We start from the raw sequence: 21,709 nt of genomic DNA, 5'->3' as shown, positions 1-21,709 counted from the left end.
CCAAGAAAAGAAAGCCGCAACCGTTAAAATATCATAACCATCAAATCGGTTAGTTCGTTCATCCCTATCAGGCAATCCAACCATATAAACCGCCATTCAGCCGTTTGATGAGGGTGAATTGAAGCGTAAATCTCATCAATACAGGAAGGGTCCCAACAGGACAAGAAGTCACCACCATTTAAGAAATGTCGGAAAACGCACACATTGGTGTTTGACACCATATAAATTCCAAGGAAAATCAAATTCAAAAGCAGAAAAACGTTCTCGGAAAACCACTGGCGCCCGCCCTTTTCTCCATATATTCTCTTCGGTTCTTTCAGAAGAAAAGAAAAGAAAAAAATAAAAATGGGGAGGAGCACCGGAAAACAAGCTCCTACGAAATTAATTGTCCTGGCGTCGTGCGTAGGATTCCTCGCAGCTGTCCTCATCTTCGATTTCCTCTGGACTTCTTCTTCTTCATCTCCTTCTTCTACGTATCTGTCCGTCACTTCGAACTGGGCCGTCCAAAGGTCCCGCCCTCTGTTCATGTTCCAGTCCCATATGGAGGTGAGGCGGATTCCATCTCCTTAGTGTTATTTATTTGAGTAGGATAAGAAGCAACCTCTGCATTTTATTATTATTATTATTTCATGCGGTTTCCATATAACTCGGACTGAAATTCGATGGTTTTGATACAATGTATGAATCTGATAATGTTTTTATCCAAATATGTCATTTTGATGCAATGCAATTTATTCTTGTTTCCTGAAAATTCATGATTGGGTTATTTCTGTGATTTGAATATGGATGGATGAACCTGATTAAGCTCAACGAGTTGATTCAGACTCAGTAGCACCTGATGGGTGGGCCCACAGGATCTAATGGCATCTACACGATTTTTTGGGGACCTTCGCAAAGCATAAGATAGATGGTCCTCATCCAGCGATATGCCTAACTACTATGGGAGCGGAAATGAGCTAATCACCCCTCTTGATTCATGGTTAGGATGGCTACCGGATATGATCAAAGGTTTAGATGGTAGCGAGGGAGTCTAATGGACAATCGGGTATTTGTTTTATATTCCTCCCTGTTTTTCTCTCAGGTATATTTCAGATGCATGCCTTTAACCAAGGTGTTGATCGGGAGCTAGTTATAATAGGCCTGTTCCCATTGCATCCAACCTCATCTCTATCCCCTCTCGATTAAATCCAATTTGAAAGATACACATGCACCTGGACCAAAGGATATTCACCCAGAGATTATCTGAGGGGAAACCTTGTGGGACCCAACCACTACTGTTTGTGTACAAGTGGGCCTCATAGGCCCATATCCAACATATACCACAAGCCATCCCCCAGTCACCCCCAATTGGGGTGAGTCGAGCCGATTCAGCCTCAACTAGACTCAGGATCCAGTGAGTTGTCTGAGTCACTGAGTCTTTTAACCATGGGCACCGGTCGATTATGATCCTTTCTCCTTGTTGGAGGTGAAACATGTAAGAGAGATAATTAGGAGCAAAAGTAGGGGGGGAATATGAAAAAAAGTAGGGCTAAGATTTCGAGATTCTTATGATGGTCTACAGTCCACGGGGATGGGGGACACGGCTTTGTATTATGTATTTTAGGGGTTCTCTAACACCCTCCATGTTTGCGGGCGTTCATGTACACCGTACACAATCACTGCATGTTCTTGCTGACCTGGACCGTCTAGTAGACATGACACCATGTGGATTGGCTATATCCTAGAAATCTCGTAAAGTAGATTATTCTAACCATTAGGTGTATTGCCTACCTTTGGTTATCATTAGCAGTCTATAAATTTCTTAAGATCATCAGATTGATGTTGTTTATGGAACGCACCTATCCTCGTTGTAAGGCATCGGTTGAATGGTGCAGACCAATATGCGCATGGAAAGTTGTGGGATAGAAATGGGGGAAACACCCTACAGATTGTGCATGATGCTATTATTGCTGAAAGGGTATGCATAGATATGTAGGTTTGAGTATAGATGTATATACTTATACTGTACATTAAAAGAATTGGTAGGGGCAAAGAGTTACATGCAAATAGTTATTCAAAACTATTAAACCATGTAAAATGAAAGAACATGTGAAAGGTTTTCAAGAAATGGAAAAGGGTAAAGGGCGTTTAGATAATTTAGGATGGAGCTTGTGTCATTGTCCTCCCTCCACCTAAAGGGACATACTTTACAACACCTCCCCTCTCTCTACTTAAAGATCAGAGGGCGTGATGGATGTAGGCCACTGTGGGGCCGGCATGGTACAAGCGTCACTCTCTACAAGAGAGTCCTTTTTGGGAAATATCTCTTTGATTTTCTGTCCTTATATATATGAAATTTCCTTTTGAGGAAAGATTCCCAAGCATATCATAACTATCTCTCTTCGTCTTATATAATATGATGTCTCTTTAACTTGATCCTACACATAGTGGGCCTCACTTTGGGCATGCTAAAAAATATATTGAATGGAAAATTGTCCAAAAATTCAAATACTATTATTATTGTAAACATTAATACCGACATCTATCCATGGACAATTGATGTGATGGCTTTCGGTGCTGCACATCAAATGCTCTGCTACAAATGTTCTGCACGCAAAATCGATAGGAAGTGGATCATGATTTGTGCAGTTAAAATGACGATGAGAATCGCACAAAAAAGTAAAGCCGACATGGAGAAGTAATGTGGTGATCTGCACGCTCCACGGTTCCATCTTACCACTGCATAAGCGATCTGATTGTAGTTGAGGTTCCCATACTTCAATTGGACCACTGATTTAGCCTGGTTCTAACATCAAACCATGGATGGTTGGATTGTAAAGATATTCAACTTGGATGTTTGGATTTTCAAAAGCAGACCTTTGGGTGGGCTTGATATGTGATCATCCAGTTTGTGTGTGTCATCTGGGACTCATCCAATTGATTTGTGGCCCAGATGCATCAACCCACGTAGTGAATGTTAGAGAAATTCAATATTTAATTACTGAAATGTTTGCAAAATATTATATCAAAATTTATATCAATTTTAATATTTTAATTATGTATTAAATGTTTTCTATGGCTGGCTAGATTCCTATGTTGGTTTAGCATGTTTAAAAAATGTTGGTGACTCACTCATCCTCCTAACATGCATTGCTAATGTACAACTATCAATAATATAATTGTGGGCCCAATTGTTGATGAATCTCTAAAATCATACTGATCAAGCAATCCTAAACATCCAACCGATATCTGTCAAATGGATGGTTAAAAGTAAAATAGTGAGTGGTCCAAATTTGAAGAGAAAAATAAATGGTTAATATTATCTTTTCAGTGCAAATCTTCATATACATTTGTGCCAGCAATTTGGACAGTCTGGATCGCCGTACAACTATGCCATGTGTACATTTGAAGAGTCACCACCATTTAAGACTAACATAGGAGTAGCCTGGTTATCCATATTCAATGCGGATCCCATGCCGATACCTGTGTAATATAATATCTGACGTGTGTACTGCCAGGGATTTGATCATTTGAGGGATCCTTGTAACATCGTAAGGTCAAGTAACAGTCCTGAGATACCGTCTGGTTAGCTTTTTCTGTTTGGTACCATTATTTATCTGTTTTACTTCTGTTCCACTTTGATTTTGCTAGCGTTCAAACATTTCTAGCATCCTTGCAAAGTCTGAATAGAATACTAGTTGCCATTCATAGTTGCTGAAGCTTCATGCATTATAATTCTCATGATTATTCATATACTTTATATGATTATCCATTTGATGTGAATTAGTCACATGGATTGTGGAGGAGATTAGAAGAAGTATTTCGCTGTTCCTTTGGAGCTGGCTGACTTGGCGAAAGCACTTTGCATGCCTCCATAGGTAGACTAGATCATTGATGACCGATTTTCTGTCTTATGTAGAAAGGAGCTGTTAAAGATAATGAAATGCCAATACCCAATGCAACTTTTACTGATTTACCTGCACCAGAGTTACAGTGGGAGGAGATGGCAGAGGCACCTGTACCTCGTCTAGATGGGGCTGCTATACAGATTAAGAATCTTCTATATGTGTTTGCTGGATATGGTACCATTAATCATGTGAGAACCTTTCATCATCTTAGAAATTATTTGCACTTCAATAAACGAGTCCAAAAGATAGTTTACTGCAAGGTTGGCGCATGGCCTTGTTTTAGCCTAAGATCAAGTTATTCCATTCTTATATTTTTCTTTTTGTTTCGTGGGCTGCACTTTGGTAGAATACCTTGCTTTCATTTCATTGTGGACTCTAACAAATTAATTATTTTTGCAGTAAGAAGTACAACAATTTATTTATTTATTTTTTGTAGGGATGACTTTCCTGGTGTTGCTTTTACATGTCTCGGTCAATCTCACTCATCAATTACCATATTTGACCTTCTAACTTTATAGTAATATTTTTTGGTTTCTATGCCAAGTTCAACTTTATTTCTTCATGATCTTCTGTTGTGGCCAGTGAGGGCCCAAGTGGAAATTGAAGGTTGATGACCAGTGGGCCACCAATTGTAAAACTGTTGCCAATCACCATGTCAAATCTGATCTCAAATTGCGAGGCTAAGATGCAAGGTATTCAATAATGGTAATGGTGGCTGTAACAGCCATCATCGTTAGCTTCAGTTGCTGTTATGGCCATTTTTAAAAAAATTGTATCAGCCTTGTAACAGACCGTTATGGGGCTGTTACAGGCGATTTTTTCTGTAAGTGCGTAATGGTTCCCACTGTTACCATTACAGTTGTTAGGTAACTGTTTTTAAATACTTAGCCAAGATGATGATGGTGGTGGTGGTGGTGGTGGTGATAGTGTTGGAACTCAGAAGCAACTGATAGTTTAGTCAACATTTATAAGTAATTGAATGAGATGATTTTAGGTTTTATTGTATCTAATGGTAAGAGACAACTTTAACTGATTTGAAGGAAGAGGGAAATCATAACTTGACCCTGCTAGTCAAAATGTATGACTTTGCCCATTAATGTCCAAAATTCTTAAATACCTTCGACTTGTATGCAACTGTTGGCTTAATGATATTAAGGCTGCCATAGCATTCCACTTCTGTCTATATTCCCTACAATATGTGGTCTCATTTACATTCCGTTGCAATGCTTTTCTGGTTAACAATTCTTTTGTTGAATGAAGGGAGCTTTTGATTGAGCTTTTCTTAGAGACTTTTCTATATTAATCTGTTAAACTATTTTAAGAAATATTAAACATGGAAAGTTAATAGATGAAGCATTAGGCAGGGAAAGGTAGGGATATTTATTCGTTTGGTTAGTTGAAAATTGTGCTTGAATTCCCTCCATTATCTCCTAATGAACAATTTTATATGTTTCACAAACTTCATTTTCATACTTTGGAGATAAATATCTGATCTCTAAAAATACAGTGTTCTTATGGGTTTTCTTCCATGTTTTTTGTTTTGTTTTTATGCTATAGGTACATTCTCATGTTGATATTTATAATTTTATGGATAATACATGGGGTGGAAGGTTTGACATGCCTAAAGGAATGGCACATTCACATTTAGGAATGGCAACAGATGGAAGATACATTTATGCAGTCACGGGACAGTATGGTCCGCAATGCAGAGGGCCTACAGCTCACACCTTTGCGTTAGATACAGAGACAAAACAATGGTGGGACTTGCCTCCATTACCTTTCCCTAGGTATATTCCATAACCGTGAGATGTACAAAACTTATGGTTACTTTCCTCTTTTAATGCATTTGCTTTTTAACCTTCTTGAGTGCATAACTTATCATTAAGAATTAAATGTGAGGCATTCCATTTTATCATCCACTAAGATGCTGCCAATTCCTTGTTTCTTTTCCACCAACAACTGGTTGATCATTACTATAATAGTTAATACCAAGAGGATGAGGTCTAATGGACACCCCACTGTTTATCAATCATACAGTCTATGAAGGGTACAAACCTAGGATATTCACTGGAACTTTGCCTCTATTATGGATGTCGTAAAAGGGATCATCTTAGAAGCACCCAGGCAAGCTATTTTGTTGCCATGTAGTGAACCTTCTTCGGATGGATATCTAAATGTTTGGTAAGATGTCCTTGCAGGATGTTTAAACTCAATTTTGATGGAAATTGCAGCAACAACTCAGGGTGAAAAGGCTAGGGGAGTAGAGGGTTGTAGATGGGGTTGGGGGATTGTTCCAGAGACAAGGGCAAGGCATCTTAGCTTACACTGTGCTGGCTGGTATAATGGTGGTGACTGGGTTAGAGGTCCTCACATTGCAAGCCAGAGTTAAGCTCAAGCCCCGCTTGCCTTAGTTTATAATTTGAGTTGAAGACATTCCTCGAATTCAATGAGATGGTTAAAGGGGGAGGTTTTGCCCCCCTTTTCAAACATGTTCTTTTTAACTTCCCCTAATGTTCTCTTTTCTATGCAATGGTAATTTGACATGTTTTCTTTCTCCTTTTAAAATGCAGAATCTTTTATAGATTGTACAGCTTTGTTATACTTATTTCCTAACAAGTCCATTGTTGGATCTTAGATGACCCTTTGATTATTGTTGATGTGATAATTCCCAGATATGCCCCGGCAACCCAACTTTGGAGAGGCCGGCTGCATGTGATGGGCGGCAGCAAGGAGGATCGCCATGAGCCTGGCTTAGAGCATTGGAGTCTTGCAGTAAAGGATGGCAAAGCATTAGAGATGGAGTGGCGATATGAAATACCCATTCCTCGTGGTGGGCCTCACAGGTTTGTGGGTGCATTCTTCATTATGAACAGTTTGACTTAATTTTCTAATTTTCTCCACTTCAAATGCAGAATTTAACTCTACTCGTGTTTGGCGATCTGAAGATATTACATTTAGAGATAATATGAATTTTACATAACCTTGGTCCAGTCCATCTGGTTTGTTTGTTGTGAAGTGATTATATCTCCTACCATAGTTCTTCTGGAAGCTGGGCCTTTCTATTGCACTTTTGTTTGTCTGTTTCTCTGCCAACTTAGGGGGAAGGGCTGCCACGCACAACATGCATCATCATCATCATCATAGCATTTTCCCTGATACTTGGGGTTGTCTGTCATTCATTGTATATAGATACATGTACAAATATGGATAAGTAGCACCATGCAGTTGCAACAGCCAGTCCCCAGCCTAGGTAAAGGAGGGTTGGTGTCAGGTGGGTAGCTGGTTGTAGAAATTTCAAGCAATCATGACAAAAATAATCCCAAATAACTGGGAAAAGGCTATGATGATGATGATGATATTAGGGATAGGCTGTTGCAGGATATATTGTATGAGTATGCTTTTTTCATGAAAATCATCTCCTGTGAACGTATATCTTTTACAATATCAAACTTGTTATTCAAACATGATCTTTGATGGATAACAATGAAAATTTTATAAGTATAAGAAGACATAATTGTGAAAAACTGAAGCAAAGAAAATTGTTAAGCAATGTTGAAGGATTCCCTAGAATGTAGTCTCAAAATACTTAGGTAGTCAATCTGCTACCACTATTGGTCTCTGTGCGCGTGCTAAATAAAATGTTTAAATAAGAGGAGAGTTCTTGGAGTTCATCATGGATATATGGTATTGGTAGCTTCTAAGGTGTAGATGATCCTCTAGAAGCCTAGCCTATAATGAATTTTCATTCCCTTTGACAATGAACTTTTTGGGTAATGAGTAGGAGAGGATTCTAGGATCCTCTCTAAGTGCCTTAGCATTTGTTGCGTTAGAGTCTCCCCACTTGACCAAACATGACTCTCTCTCTCTCTCTCTCTCTCTCTCTCTCTCTCTCTCTCTCTCAAGCTTACATTCCCAATTAATTTAGTCGACTATAGAGCACCAATGAGTGATACTTCATTAGCCTTTAAACATGTACTCATGGACTGCTCAGGATACAATAGATTCATAAATGTAGATCTGATTGTTTGAGCAGCCTGTGAAAAAGCTAGCTAAAAAAGAAGTGAATCTGCATCCTTTGATACGTAATCCTTTTTTGTATGCAGTTCTATTATATCCTTCTATTATCGCATTGTAATTAAATAAAATAGAATAATGGATTAGTTTGTCAAGTTCGTAGTGTAGGTATGCCCGATCATGATGATGTGACACTCAGAAATCAGCCCAATCCAACCATCAGGTTGGCCCCTCCACTATATACATTGGCATTTTTACATTGTTTTTATGGCGTGCAGCCCATAAAGGTTGTGTATGTCATCCAACTGGTGAATTAGGTGTGATCAACACAATCCAATTGTCAGGTGGGCCCACCACTTGAATTTGTAGGTTTTATTTTGGGTAACTTCATTGTTTCCTATGGTGTGGCCCACCTGATGGTTGGATCATCATAATTTTTGGGGTGTCCCATTTTCACGGTGGGGCACACTTATTGGATAGGTCGGATTTCATACACACCCCACCTAGGGTAGGTCCCATGTGATCCGATCCATCCATAGGGTGCGCCCAAAACTTGTGACTTGTGATTACCTGGACTCACCTCCATTACAAATGGAGTCGAGCAAAAGTGGGGCCACGCGTTGTGATATGCCATTCAACCCATCCATAAGGTGACCATGTGATCCATATAAGCTATCCAATCCATCAATAAGGTGCACCCAAAACTTGTGACTTGTGAGGGAGCCTAAATCGATCCACACCATAGGCAACAATTGGAAAATACCTAGATTCGTGTTTGGGGCCCTCCTCGGTGTGTATCGCATCTAACCCATGCACAAGGTGCTCCCTACCATGATGATTGGCCTCCTTGAAAGTCAGGTCCATCCAACCATCATTTGGGTCCCACTTGATTTTTCTTTTTTTGGGGGGTTTTAGGTAGTTTCCACTGTTTTATATCGTGTGGTCCTCTCGATAATTTTTGAACCAACTAATTATTGGGTTCCCCCACAACTTCTAGGCGGGCACCTGATGGATTGGTTGAGTGGCATTATGGTTGTCAACGGGTTGGGGCTAGGGTAAGTCTCGGCCCGGATTTTGAACTGTTTCGGGCCTGGCAATCGGGTTGACCCTATTCAAAATTCTGAATTTCAGGCCCGAGCCCGGCCCATTGACACCCCTAAATGGCACATCACAACGCATGGCCACACTTTTGCTCGACTCCACTTACAATGGAGTTGACTCCAGGTAATCATTCACATACATGTATGTATGTACGTGCGTGTTTGGGAAAAGTTCTCTTAGGGTTTACTGTATTGTACAATCGAGTTGCTATGGGCCCACCTTGATGTCTGAGTCCCATCGAACCATGCATTAGATGTGGGCCATAATGAAAATGGGCCACACTAAAAATCAGCCGGATCACCATAGTGAATAGTGTGAATTATTCGTAAAACCTTTGAAATTGTGTTGCCCATAGAGTTTTGGAATGACCTCTTTTTTAGGGCATATAAACATCATGGTGGGCCCCACACAACAACCAATAGTGTGAGCCACTTTGCTCAACCCACACCCACTCAAGAAAGTTTTAATGGGTCTCAATGTGAACATTTCTATTTGTATGTAGATGTGTATGCATGTATGTGTCTATGCATGCATATATATAGAGAGGTTTGACCACTTGTTGTCAACACTACCATAACTAACAATAGTGTCAAGCAAAATGGGGTCCACTGTGATGAATGCATGACAACCACCCTGATGTTAGAGTCACCCTCACATGTTTGGTTGAGGACCCAAAAATCAGACCAATTTAATACTCAGGTGGGCTACACTACATGGAACAGTTGGGAGGGGACACCTCATCAAAACTTTTTTATTGTGCATGGGGCCCACTGTGGTGTGTATATGCCATCAAATCCATTCATCAAAGAAATCCCACTAGGAAGAAGGGACATTCCAAAATCTAGACCTTTTCAAAATTCAGGTGGGCCACGTGAATTGAAATGTTTTAGGCACGGTTGTACATTTTCCTTTCCTTTAGTTTGACCTACTTGGCTTTTAGTTTGACCTACTTAGCTTTTGGATTGGCCTGATTTTTGAGCTGTGTGTGTGTGTGTGTGTGTGATGAGTTGGGGCAATTCATACAGGTTTCAGTCCCCATGTGAGTCCCATTCTGAAACCGCCATTTCAATTAATGAATAGCTAAAGGCGTAAACTGTCTTCATTTAGGTATTGGGCATTATGTGGTCTTACCTTAGTTTTGTATTCTTCTTTCAATTAAAAGAAAATTTTGTTTAAGTAGTTTTTCTTCTGCATACTGGTTTTGCAGTTTCTGCGGCAGCACTAAGAAACTCCAGTTGGGTGCATCTTTGCTTGACAGTTTTGTAGTTGGAAATGATCCATAAAATAGTTGAGATGCTGGTATTGACCTTTATTTCTGCATATAATGCATGGGTAGTGTTAGCATTTGTTTGTTGTATTTCTTCATTGAACTGCTGACCCCAAAGATCTGGACAAGGCTCTGATGGTGATGATGATTATATGTTCATGCAAGTATTATGCATATGCATAGCTCTGAAACATACAGTATGAAAAGAACCTAGAGAAGTTGAAGAAAAAAATTATACCTTTCTGTTTGCACATTCATGAGGGGACTAATAACCTCCCCTTTGTTGTCTAATGTAGAGAACATGATGGTGTTATCATCCTAATTTTGAAGTTCACTATCAGGTCTTGCATTGTGATCGATGATCGTCTCCTTGTTATTGGTGGTCAAGAAGGTGATTTCATGGCCAAACCCGGATCACCTATTTTCAAGTGTTCTCGGAGGCATGAGGTATATATTCTCATCCTTTGTTTTTATTACATAGTGGTGCCTTTGATATCTAAAAATGCTGGAATTGGAGTATAACTATAACATGGACCACCCCCCAAACCCCCCCCCCCCCCCCCAAAAGTGGGAGACAAGTAAGGGAGAGTAGGCTTTTGCCATACCTTTTTTGTGTTTTCCTCCCAACAATATATCCCCCACTATATTGATACAATGCCCCGGGAAAGGTTTATTTTTAAACACATGAAATAGGCGGCCTGCTATCTTTCTGGTTAACAATAGTTGGCTTCTGCCGAATTTGTCAGCATTTTAAATTGCCTTGTTATATGTTGCTTGCTAATTACTCACACGAAACCCAACATGCCTTTGCAATTTCTTCTTGATGGCCTCTCTTTCCTGCAAATCAAGTTTTGATCAAAAGCCTACAAATAGTAGTCTACATGAAAAAAAAATAAAAATGTAAGTTTACAAAACAAAACTGATTGAACATTTCTCTATTGCTCAACTTCTTTTTTGGGTTGGAAATTGGAATCCCAGAAGATTTATGTGGAATATGGCCCAATGTACAATAAGATGAGACACTAGATTGTTTCTGGTGCTCCTTTGACTTTGGTTAGTAATTCTAATCCTGTTGTAGAGAGTGCACAATGCCTGGTTGCTGATAGTGCAAGGCTTTGAAGCGCCTCTGATTGCATCTTTGGGGTTACATTGGGCCATGGAACATGAGAGCATTTGTGGAAAGAGCTTGAGCAAAAGTATTCTTGATTTTTGGCTTTCACCTGGATTATGTGTATGCCTTGTTATTATATAGACTTTGAAAATGTTGTTGTCACCACATGCATAGTGACAAATCTAGTTCTTGGCAATTTCTCAGCCTGGAAATTTCTTGGAAGATTTCAAATTTTGAGGATTTTCTGAGGATATTATTGCAAGATTTTCAAAATCTTGGCTATATTTGTCATACTGGTCACATTTTAATGATGGATGAAAAATACACTACTTGTGTTTCTAGTTTAGATTGCTACATATTTTTCTTCTCTCCTTGAGCTCCTTTGTATGGCATATCTTTAATATTTCAATTGTTGCAGGTACAATACAGTGATGTTTACATGCTGGAAGATGGGAAGAAGTGGAAGCAATTGCCTTCTATGCCTAAGCCTAATTCCCATATTGAGTTTGCATGGGTTGTTGTCAACAATTCCATTATTATCGTGGGCGGCACAACTTTAAAGCACCCTGTGACCAAAAAGATGATACTTGTTGGAGAAGTGTTCCGGTTTCGTTTGGATACGTTGGTACTCATCTTTCCCTATCCTTCACATGCTTCAATGATGGATCATGCACATTTTCTGAAACTTATTTTCTTCTGATAGAAATACTCTACTGTCATCATTTCTGCCATATTTTTGATATTCATATTCCTCATTCTTTCCCTGTGCTTTCTGGATTTTGAATCCTACCCTCCACACATGTTCTAATGTGCACACGAGATGGATGCGGATTGCCTGTGATGGCCAAGTGCAGGAAGTTCCTGTGGTCAGAAGCTAGGTGGGGACCACCGTGATGTTTGTGAGAAATCCACCCCATCCATCTGTTTTGCTAGCTCATATTTCTGATATTCATATTCCCCATTCTTTCCCTGTGCTTTCTGGATTGTGAATCCTACCCTCCACTCCACACATGTTCTAATGTGCGCACGAGATGGACGCAATTGCCTACGATGGCCAAGCACAGGAAGTTCTTGTGGTCAGAAGCTAGGTGCGGCCTTCCGTGATGTTTGCAAGAAATCCACCCCGACCATCTGTTTTTCTAGCTCATATTAGGACATGAGATAAAAAAACAAGGCTGATCCAAAACTGAAGTGGGCCACACAACAGGAAACAGTGGGGAGAAAAATGCCTAACGTTGAAACCTTCCCGGGATCCACCTTAATGCAAAAAAATAAATAAATAAATAAATTAGCATGATACAGAACTTTTGTGGCTTAACGAATGTTTCAACAGTGGGCATTCAATCCCCTCTGTTTACTGTCATGTGGACCACTTGAGTTTTGGATCAGCCTCATTTTTGGTCCCATGTCCTAATATGAGCTGGCAAAATGGATGGATGGTGGATTTCTCATAAACATCACGGTGGGCCCTAACTTGCTTCTGACTGCAGGAACTTCCTGTGCTTGGCTGTCGCATGCAATCCATGTCTGCGCGAGATCCAGACCATCAGGCAGACTATGCATCTATATGAAGAAAATGGATCACATTTGATGCTCACATGTTGTCCACTTGATTTCTAGACCAGCCTGATTTCCGAGCCATGGGTCATAACACATGGTGGGTCCCACCTGATGAATGGCCTGGATCCTCACCTCGCAAAGGTCAACTTCATGCTTTATGGCTCCTTGAACCATTCCGTATGGTTTGCCTTCGTAGCCCCTAATGCATAACAGCTGCAGTGGCACCATGGGATTGTCTATTATCTTTCTTTATAATTCATTGGAACTGAGACAAACTGATGAAATCTGGAAATGGAGTCTCCACAAGAGTAGTCTACATCCAGATAGGATGGAAGCTGAAAGTCTGAATAGTGTTGGTTCTTTGGTTACAAGCAAGCTATGCATGTAATGCTCTTTGGTTGATGCAAGTTCCTCTTGTCATTTAAAGCTTGTGAAGTCTCTAGGGCTGTCACTGGGACAGGCCTATTCAAAACTTTCCATTTGCTAGGTCCAAGCACAACTCATTGACAGCCCTAGTTGTATCTGCGATGGTCACAGCTTCTAGAGTTCTATTGTCTGCTCTGGTTTGAGCATGTGCCGCATGCCATGTGTTTGTGTAGATTGAAACTTCTGTTCTTGAAGTTAGGTTTGTAAAAGATCTTTCAATCAATTGTTCACAGCCATATATATATATGCCACCATGATTAACATTTCTAGCCACTTGAAGTTCATCTTAACACATAATTGAAAAGTCCAAAAACTTCATTTGACTCAATTCCGCCAGTTCAAGTTGACTTGAAGACTCAACTGGACTTGATGAATATTTAAAATAATTGGAACGTAAATAGATACTTAAAATAGCTAAATTTATTATAACTAATAGTAATAAGTAATATAAAGTGTTGCTTCCTTCACCCTGACCCTGGAGGTGACTCATTTTGAATCACACCCAGTCGACCGAGCCATCAAGTTGACTCGGCCAAGTTTTCCAGTCGAATATGTTATTTCTGGTCTAGACTATGGCGTGTTTTACTTCCTCCATGTGACCAGCATGTGCAACATCTGAGCCTATCAATCATCAGCTAGGATTTATCTTGGATGGCCCACACTCCAAGAATCACATCGCTTTGACAATCCTAGCCATACAGATTAGAGAACTTCCTCTCAAAGAAAATAAATGGTTATAAAAATAATTCAACCAAAGTTCTTTGACAAGGTTTTGCAAGTCCAAGGGCATGGATTCTCCATATGAACTTTGGGATCTGACCCATCTAACTTAGTGGATGATAGGTTTAGATCTCGAACATGTTTGCCACGTGTACAGAAGGTAGTTGCTAATAAGTGAAAGAAAGTCACAAGCATTTACGTTTTCTCATAATCTCCGCATGTTATGATCATTATAACATTATGACTATGATTAATCTCATTAGAGGAGGTATGTTCATTGTATTAACAGGAATGGTCAGTTATTGGGAAGATGCCATGCCGCGTCAAAACTACTCTAGTTGGGTTCTGGGATGGGTGGCTGTATTTCACGTCTGGACAGCGCGACCGTGGACCCGACGATCCGGCACCACGCAAAGTCATTGGAACTATGTGGAGAACTAAGTTAAGATTATGACTTTTTATCAATTTATCATTTTTGGTCATTCAAATGTAAACTGAAATATGCAGGCAATAGCTCTGGAAATTTTTGTTTTTGTTTTTTTATTTATTATTATTTATTTATTTTTCCTTCAGGTCTTGCAATTTATCATCTTTCTGTTTCTGTTCTAGAAAATCTGTTTCTCTTGTATGTTTTTAGTAAAAGAAATTGAAGAGACATGCTCTCCTTGAGAGAATCAAATGCCCTCACACTAGTTAAACTGTTAAGTCTGCCTCCAAGATAATACATGCCTAGTCCTCAGAGTATTGCATGAGAGAGAGAGAGAGAGAGAGAGAGAGAGAGAGAGAGAGAGAGAGAGAGAGAGAGAGAAACTCGCAATGTAAATGTGATAACGATGATCTTAGTCATAGATCATGATGGCATAGTGTCTAGGTGGAAAAAATTAAATTATTGTGCCTTAGATAATATTTGATGTTACCTTAAACATACATTAATATGGGTAAGTGGAGTACTTTGAATGTCCTTGAAAACTTGCAATTGGACACAACCTTGTTGACCAAGGGAGACTTGTGGTACATGATCTCAATACTCTATATACCATGACTATCATAAGTTTTAGGATGTACTTGTGGTCATTCCATATTAGGGGGTTGACTTGAGTTAGGATGGACAATAGTCGCAGTCGGGGCTGATAGTATCAGTAATATCTTCACCCTACCTTTTATGGGAGTGTGAGTGTGCCATGTGTGCAAGATCTTGTAGACCTAGTGGGCACTTTCAATTGTCGATGAAGATTAGGCCCCTATAATAGGCGCCCATTTGCCTCGATTGGATTAGATTTGATGGCACATTAGAACTTGATTAAATTTTAAACCAAAGGATGTGTGAGGGTGTTGTATGTACCTTGGCTCTCTTTATGAGGCTATCGCATGGAAAAACAAGTATGTAATATCCCAAGTTTTCCCAATGGTTGGCAGCATGTTCGAACGCTTGTCTTAGCTACATGCATTTAAGTAATCTTCGTCTGTTGTAGTACATAAGTACCCCATATCTCTTCCATGCATGAGCGCGCATCGTCTGAAGCCTCAGAGAGGGACTCAAACTGTTCGTGCGTAGTACGCACTTGGGTGTTCCAAACTTGAGACCTTGTAACTCCCGTCATATTGACCGGCATGTTGCACAAATCATGGAGGTACCATCCGTTTGTTCGTGCGACACTTCTTTTGTAAGATACACCACGAAGAACCCAAATGTTTGTGCATAGTACGCACCTAGGTGACCCAAACCTCAAGATCTTGAAACTTCTGCCATATCAACTGCCATGTTGCCCTGATGGCAAAAGTACCATCTGTTCGTCCGTGCGGCACTCCGTTTGTAACATACGTTGCAAAGAACTTGAAAACACAAGTGTGCGAAGACCTCTGCATATACACGCTTCATATGGGCTTGGGCCTATAGTCCATGGACGATCCTAGAAAGCACATTTCATGCCTTAGTGGAGAATGTCAACACTCTCCACTCTCCTAATCCACACCTCACCATGATGTCATGATTTACTCACCACACATGGACCACATGCACATGACACCTCACCCCACTTATACCACATGCACATTCTCCATGTGACATCTCACTTTACTTACACCACGTGCAAATTCTCCTTGTGATACATCATCCTCCCATGTATGAGCCATGGCCATGCGATGTCATCATACCCTACTAACTAGCTAACCTAAATAAACTAACATTGCTCCTAACCTATGGTTAATCTCTACACAAAAGAGGGCTAACCAAGGTGGGAAGACATTTCTAGCAAGAAAAAATTTAGAGAGAGAGAGAGAGAGAGAGAGAGAGGTGGGCCACCATAGGAGGGGGATCCAAGCCATCCAAACATAAGGTGGTTGGATCTAACCCTTGTTTTTCTTTCATTTATTCTTTATGTATATTAAAGTGGGCCCCAACATGAGATTATGGTGGTTTTTGGGTGGCCCTAAACCACATCCAAGTGGGCTAGCCCATTGAGGATTTATGGGAATGAAATTCCTTTGGGGAAGCATGTGAATGAAAGATATTGAATCCTATGGAGGCTCACTTATGTGTATGTGTTTCTACATGATTTTCTTTTTTATACTTTGATTGTGTTTGTGGGGCCCAAATTCTGTGTGATGATCACATACTTGATAAAGAATCTATGTATCAAATATGGGGTCAATCAGCTTGGTTTAACCCCTTCGTTTGATTTATGCAATTTAGACTATGTTTACTATCTAGTGCAATGGTCAACACTGACACCCTTTAAAATGGACCAGATTACTTGGGCCCACGGATATCTGATAGATCCCAAATTTTGTGGGATGAGTAGACTTAATGGACCATCTATGTACCAAATTTGGGATCAATTCGATTGGCCTAACCCCTGTATTTGATTAATGCATTTTAGAACAGATTTGTTGTCTAGTATAGTGGTTTCCAAAATAGACCAGATTGTCGCGTCCACATATATCTAATAAATCCCAAATTTTGTGTGATGATAATATACTTGATGGACGATGTATGTGCCAAAATTTGGGTCAATCTAATCAATCTACACCTTGCATCTAATCCACATAATTCAGACCTAGTTTTTTTGTCCTAGTCAGCACTAACACCCCTCAAACTAGATCAGATTGTGAGGCCCACAGATATATAATAGATCCTAAATTTTGGGTGATGATGTTAGACTTAATGGACCATTATGTACCAAATTTGGGCTTAATTTGATATTTTTAATCCCTTCATCCGATTAATGTAATTCACACTAGGTTTGTTGTCCAGTGTAGTGGTCAACAATAACACCTTTTTGAACGACCCGGATTTATAGAGTTTACAGATATCCAATTAGTCCCAAATTTTGTGATATGATAATAGACTTGATAGAGAATGTATGTACTAAATTTTGGGTCAATCCCATTGGTCTAACCCATTCATTTGATTATGCAATTCAGACCAAATTTGTTATCCAATGTAGTGGTCATCATTGACACCCTTCAAAACGGACAAGATTTTGGGGTCCACAGATATATGATAGATCCCACATTTTCTGTGATGATACTAGACTTGATGAATGATGTATGTTCCAAATTTTGGGTCAATCTGATCAGTCTAACCACTCCATCTGATTTATGTAATTCCAACCTACTTTGTTATCTAATGCAGTAGTTAGTACTGACACCCCTCAAAACATATTAGATTGTGGGGCCCATAGATATTTGATTGGTCCTAAATTTTGTGTAATGATAGTAGACTTGATGGACAATGTATGTACCAAATTTAGGGTCAATCCAATCTGTCTAACCCATTCGTTCGATTAATGTAATTCAGACCAGGTTTGCTGTCCACCGCAGTGGTCAACATTTATACCCTTCTGAAAGTTCAGGATTTGTGAGATCCACAAATATCTAATTAATCTCGAGAGTGGATTAGGTGAGATCCCAGATCCACTGGGGTGGGTGGGACCCCTGGATGTGGGGTCATAGCGATGTACATGCCTTAAATTCACACTGTCCAACCATTTTGAAAGCTCTTTTAGGGCACGATCCCAAAAATGGAACCGACTCAAATCTTAGGTGGACCATACCACAAGAAACAGCCGTGATTGAATCCCCACCATTAAAAACTTCATGGATTCCACCAGAATATTTATTTGGCATCCAATCTGTTGATAAGGTCACAAACACCAAGATGAAGAGACCACACAAATATCATCTTGATCCAAAGCTTTTGTGGCCTACAAGAAGTTTTTAATGGTTAATCACTGTTGTTTCCTATACTATGGTCCATTTGGGATTTGGAACTACATTTTTTTTTTTATCATACCCTAAAATGAGCTTTTAATATGGATGGATGGCGTGGATGTAGTCACATACATCATAGAGGGCCTACAATTAAGGGTCTCATCCACCTCGGTGGACTCAAGGTCTCACCTAATATGCTCCCATTAATCTCAAATTTTGTATGATGGATGTAGACTTGATAGACAATGTATGTACCAAATTTGAGGCTAATTTGATTTGTATAACTCCTGAGCGGGCCCCTCCATGATCCTAGTTTGCGATTCAACTTGTTCAAATGGTTACATATATCCGGATGAAAGGACCACACAAATATCTGCTTGTCTTAGAACTTCTTGTGGGACTCACTGATCCTGGGCTCCACTGTGATGTTTATATGCCATTCGAACATTCATAAGGTTATTTCTTATAAGTTGGACTGAAAACACAAATATTAGTTTGATCCAAAACTTGGTGGGTACACCGTGAAACCCACTTGATACACACATCGAATTATTATGGTGGTTGGTCCAACCATGGGCCCCACCTTGATTATTATACTAAGACAATGAGGACAGCCTCCGTAGTACCCCATTCTCGGCTCCCAGCGTATATATGCCAGATTTCCAATCCTGGGATCTTACAAGGAGGATTTCCAATGTACATTTATCTCGTAATGAGCATAACCACAAGATTACCCAAATCACAAAGGCAACATCATCATCACATATCCACTAATATAATCGCTTGAGTACAATACTGAGAGGGAAGTACATAAATAAAATAAATCAAAGCTCTAAAAAAAATCGCTGCACGCTCCGGCTCAATGCTGCTGCAACCTAACATTACCCGCACACATCTATCGTGCATATAGGCTTAGTGGGTGGTGAAAGTGTGTGCATAAGGTAAGTGCCAAGTAAGCAAATCAAGTAATCGAGTAAGCGGAAATCGATAAACGCAAATCAGGGGGGTTTTAAAATTTTTTTCCCAAAATATGACCGTACAAAGGAAAAATCAAGGGCTCATTTGGTTTTAAAGGGGGGCCCCATGGGACCAATTTAAAGGGGGCCCCAGTTTTTCGGGGTGGGGAATAATAAACCCCCTTCCCTTTAACAAAAATTTAAGGGGAAACCCCCAAATGGGCCCCGGGGAAAATTTCCCAAATGGGGATAATTTTCAAATTTAAATTGGGAAAAAACAAAAGGGTCACCATACGGGGTGGGGGTCCCCTTTTTGGTTAAAAAAGGAGGGATTTAATATAAATAGAAATGGGCCCCAAATCCCAAAAAATTAAAAAAAGGGCCCCCCCCCCCTGGGGGGTAAAGGTAAATACACCCGGGGGGAAAATTTAAACCGGTGGGTTTTTCCCCCCGGGGTGACAGGTTGGGGCCCCCAAAAAGGCCAATTCATATTTGGTTTCCCCTTTCCCCTTTGGGTTTTTAAGGCCGGGGGGATTTGGGGGGGCCCTGGGTGGGCCCGGTGGGGTCCCCTTTTCCAACCAAAATTCCCAAAAATGGTAAAAAAGGGGGGGGGGGGGGAAAACCCTTTGGGGGGAAAACCCCTTTTATTTCAAATCGGGGTCAATTGGGGGCTCCCTAAAAATAAGGTAGGGCCCCAAATTTTAAAGGGGCCCCTTTTTCCCCTTTCCCCTAAGAAGGCCCCGGGGAAGTTTACGGGGGGGTAAATTTAAAGGGAGGGAAGGTAAACCACAAGGTTCCCCTTGGAAAAAACCCTTATTTTTTTTTTTCCCCCTTTTTAGGAGGCTGGTTCCTATGCAATGTTATAGGTGGGCGGACAATCCGAATAGAATGGTTATACTGTCCACGTGATCCTGTAGCAGTGTATATACTCATTTGGTTTGGGGGGGGTTGGGCTTAAATTGTGTTGTGGGAAAAAAATGGGGATGTTTTTTTGGGAAAGGTTTGGGGGCCCAAAATGGGGGTTGGAGGGGGAAAGGGCCCCCCCAAAATTCCCTCAAAGGGGGTTTTGGGGGCTTGGGAAAAAAAGGGGGAAAATTAAGATTTTTTGGGGAAAATGGGAATTAATTAGGACTTTAAGGGGATTTGTGGGGATGGGAACTGCCCAAGGGAAAGGGGATTGGAGAGGGTGGATATTGAAAGATGGGTAAAATTGTGGTGGTCCAAAGGCCCATTGGGAAAAACGTGTGAATACTACCGAGGTGGCATGCTTAGTGCAATATAATTGGGCCACCCTATAACAGGGGATTGATATATCAGGTGGTCACCTTGACAGATTGTTGGTCGAACCGCGTTCACCATGAAAGATGGCAGTGATCACGCTGCAGATATGCGTGGCATGGACGCTGCCCATGGGCCTTGGTTTTACACAATGTAGATGACCATCATTACGAGACTATACATGCAGCTGTAGGTGTGGCCCTGATAGCGATCGAAACTATAACCATGTCGTCTAGACGGTTAATGAATGTGTACTTGTGTGCCACATTTGGCCACTTATATTTCATTATTGCCATCTGCTTTTGATATAGTATGGCACTGAGCAAATTATAATGTCCTTGATTGGACTATGGAAATCCATTATTTGTTGGCCCATCGTGACTACTCATATTAGCCAATGATTGGACGTGATATAGGCTTACGACCATCTGTCTGGTATGAATTGCAATGTCAATTGCTCAAGTGGCCCTCTAATTTGACATTATTTTAATATTCTTTTAGATGGATACTAGGCCTTGGGTGCAACTGTATATAGTGTGGCTATTCTTTGCATACAGTATATAAGTGGCAGATAATGATCAATAAACCAAATGGCTCAAATGGATATAGATTAGCCATACATGTCACATACGGGAAGATGATAATCTAGCCCTTGGTAAAGGTGGCAAAGTCAATAGTGGATATTTGATTATCCTTGTTTGGGCTAAAGTCTGAAATAGATTGGTAATCGGTCATGTCAATCGGATTAATCGATAATCGGGAATCGGCAAATCGATCACGAAAATCACTCAATCGATAATCGACAATCGGTCACGTCAATCGAAATCCACAATCGGTCATGACAATCGAATCAATCAATAATCGAATCAGAATCGGTTATGTCTCGACGATCGGCAATCGGTCATGACAATCAGAATCGATAATCGAAATCGGCAAATCGGTCACGTAATCGGAATTGGTCTGGATAATGGAAATCGATCGATAATCGAATCGCAAATCTCGTAATCGGCAATCGGCCAGATAATCGAAATCGTCGATAATCAAAATCGAGCAAATCGGTGTACGACACGGGATTGATCGATAATCATCGTTCGGTCACGCATGGGATCGATCGATAATCATAGTCGGTAAATCGGTCACGAATCGGGATCGATCGATAATCGAAAAATCGGTCACG

General features: G+C 40.4%; 1 protein-coding gene across 2 annotated transcripts; it reads left to right on the top strand.

Moving 5' to 3' along the window:
- Positions 1-302: 302 nt before the first annotated feature.
- On the top strand, positions 303-14,658 carry LOC131239957 (kelch repeat-containing protein At3g27220-like). 2 transcript variants are annotated; one of them, XM_058237921.1, is made up of 7 exons: positions 303-546; positions 3,899-4,075; positions 5,445-5,674; positions 6,560-6,730; positions 10,611-10,716; positions 11,799-12,005; positions 14,376-14,658. In XM_058237921.1, the coding sequence occupies exons 1-7, from the start codon at positions 346-348 to the stop codon at positions 14,538-14,540; spliced, it is 1,257 nt and encodes a 418-aa protein (XP_058093904.1). In that variant the 5' UTR covers positions 303-345; the 3' UTR covers positions 14,541-14,658. The 2 variants fall into 2 exon arrangements, with proteins under 2 accessions (XP_058093904.1, XP_058093905.1); XM_058237922.1 differs by having other exon boundaries at positions 418-546; positions 3,767-4,075.
- The last annotated feature ends 7,051 nt before the right edge of the window (positions 14,659-21,709 follow it).

This window comes from Magnolia sinica, chromosome 3 (assembly GCF_029962835.1).
Source record: "Magnolia sinica isolate HGM2019 chromosome 3, MsV1, whole genome shotgun sequence".
Classification (NCBI taxonomy): Eukaryota; Viridiplantae; Streptophyta; class Magnoliopsida; order Magnoliales; family Magnoliaceae; genus Magnolia; species Magnolia sinica.
Note: the sequence above shows the minus strand (reverse complement) of the source record. Positions and strands in the feature narration are given on the sequence as shown.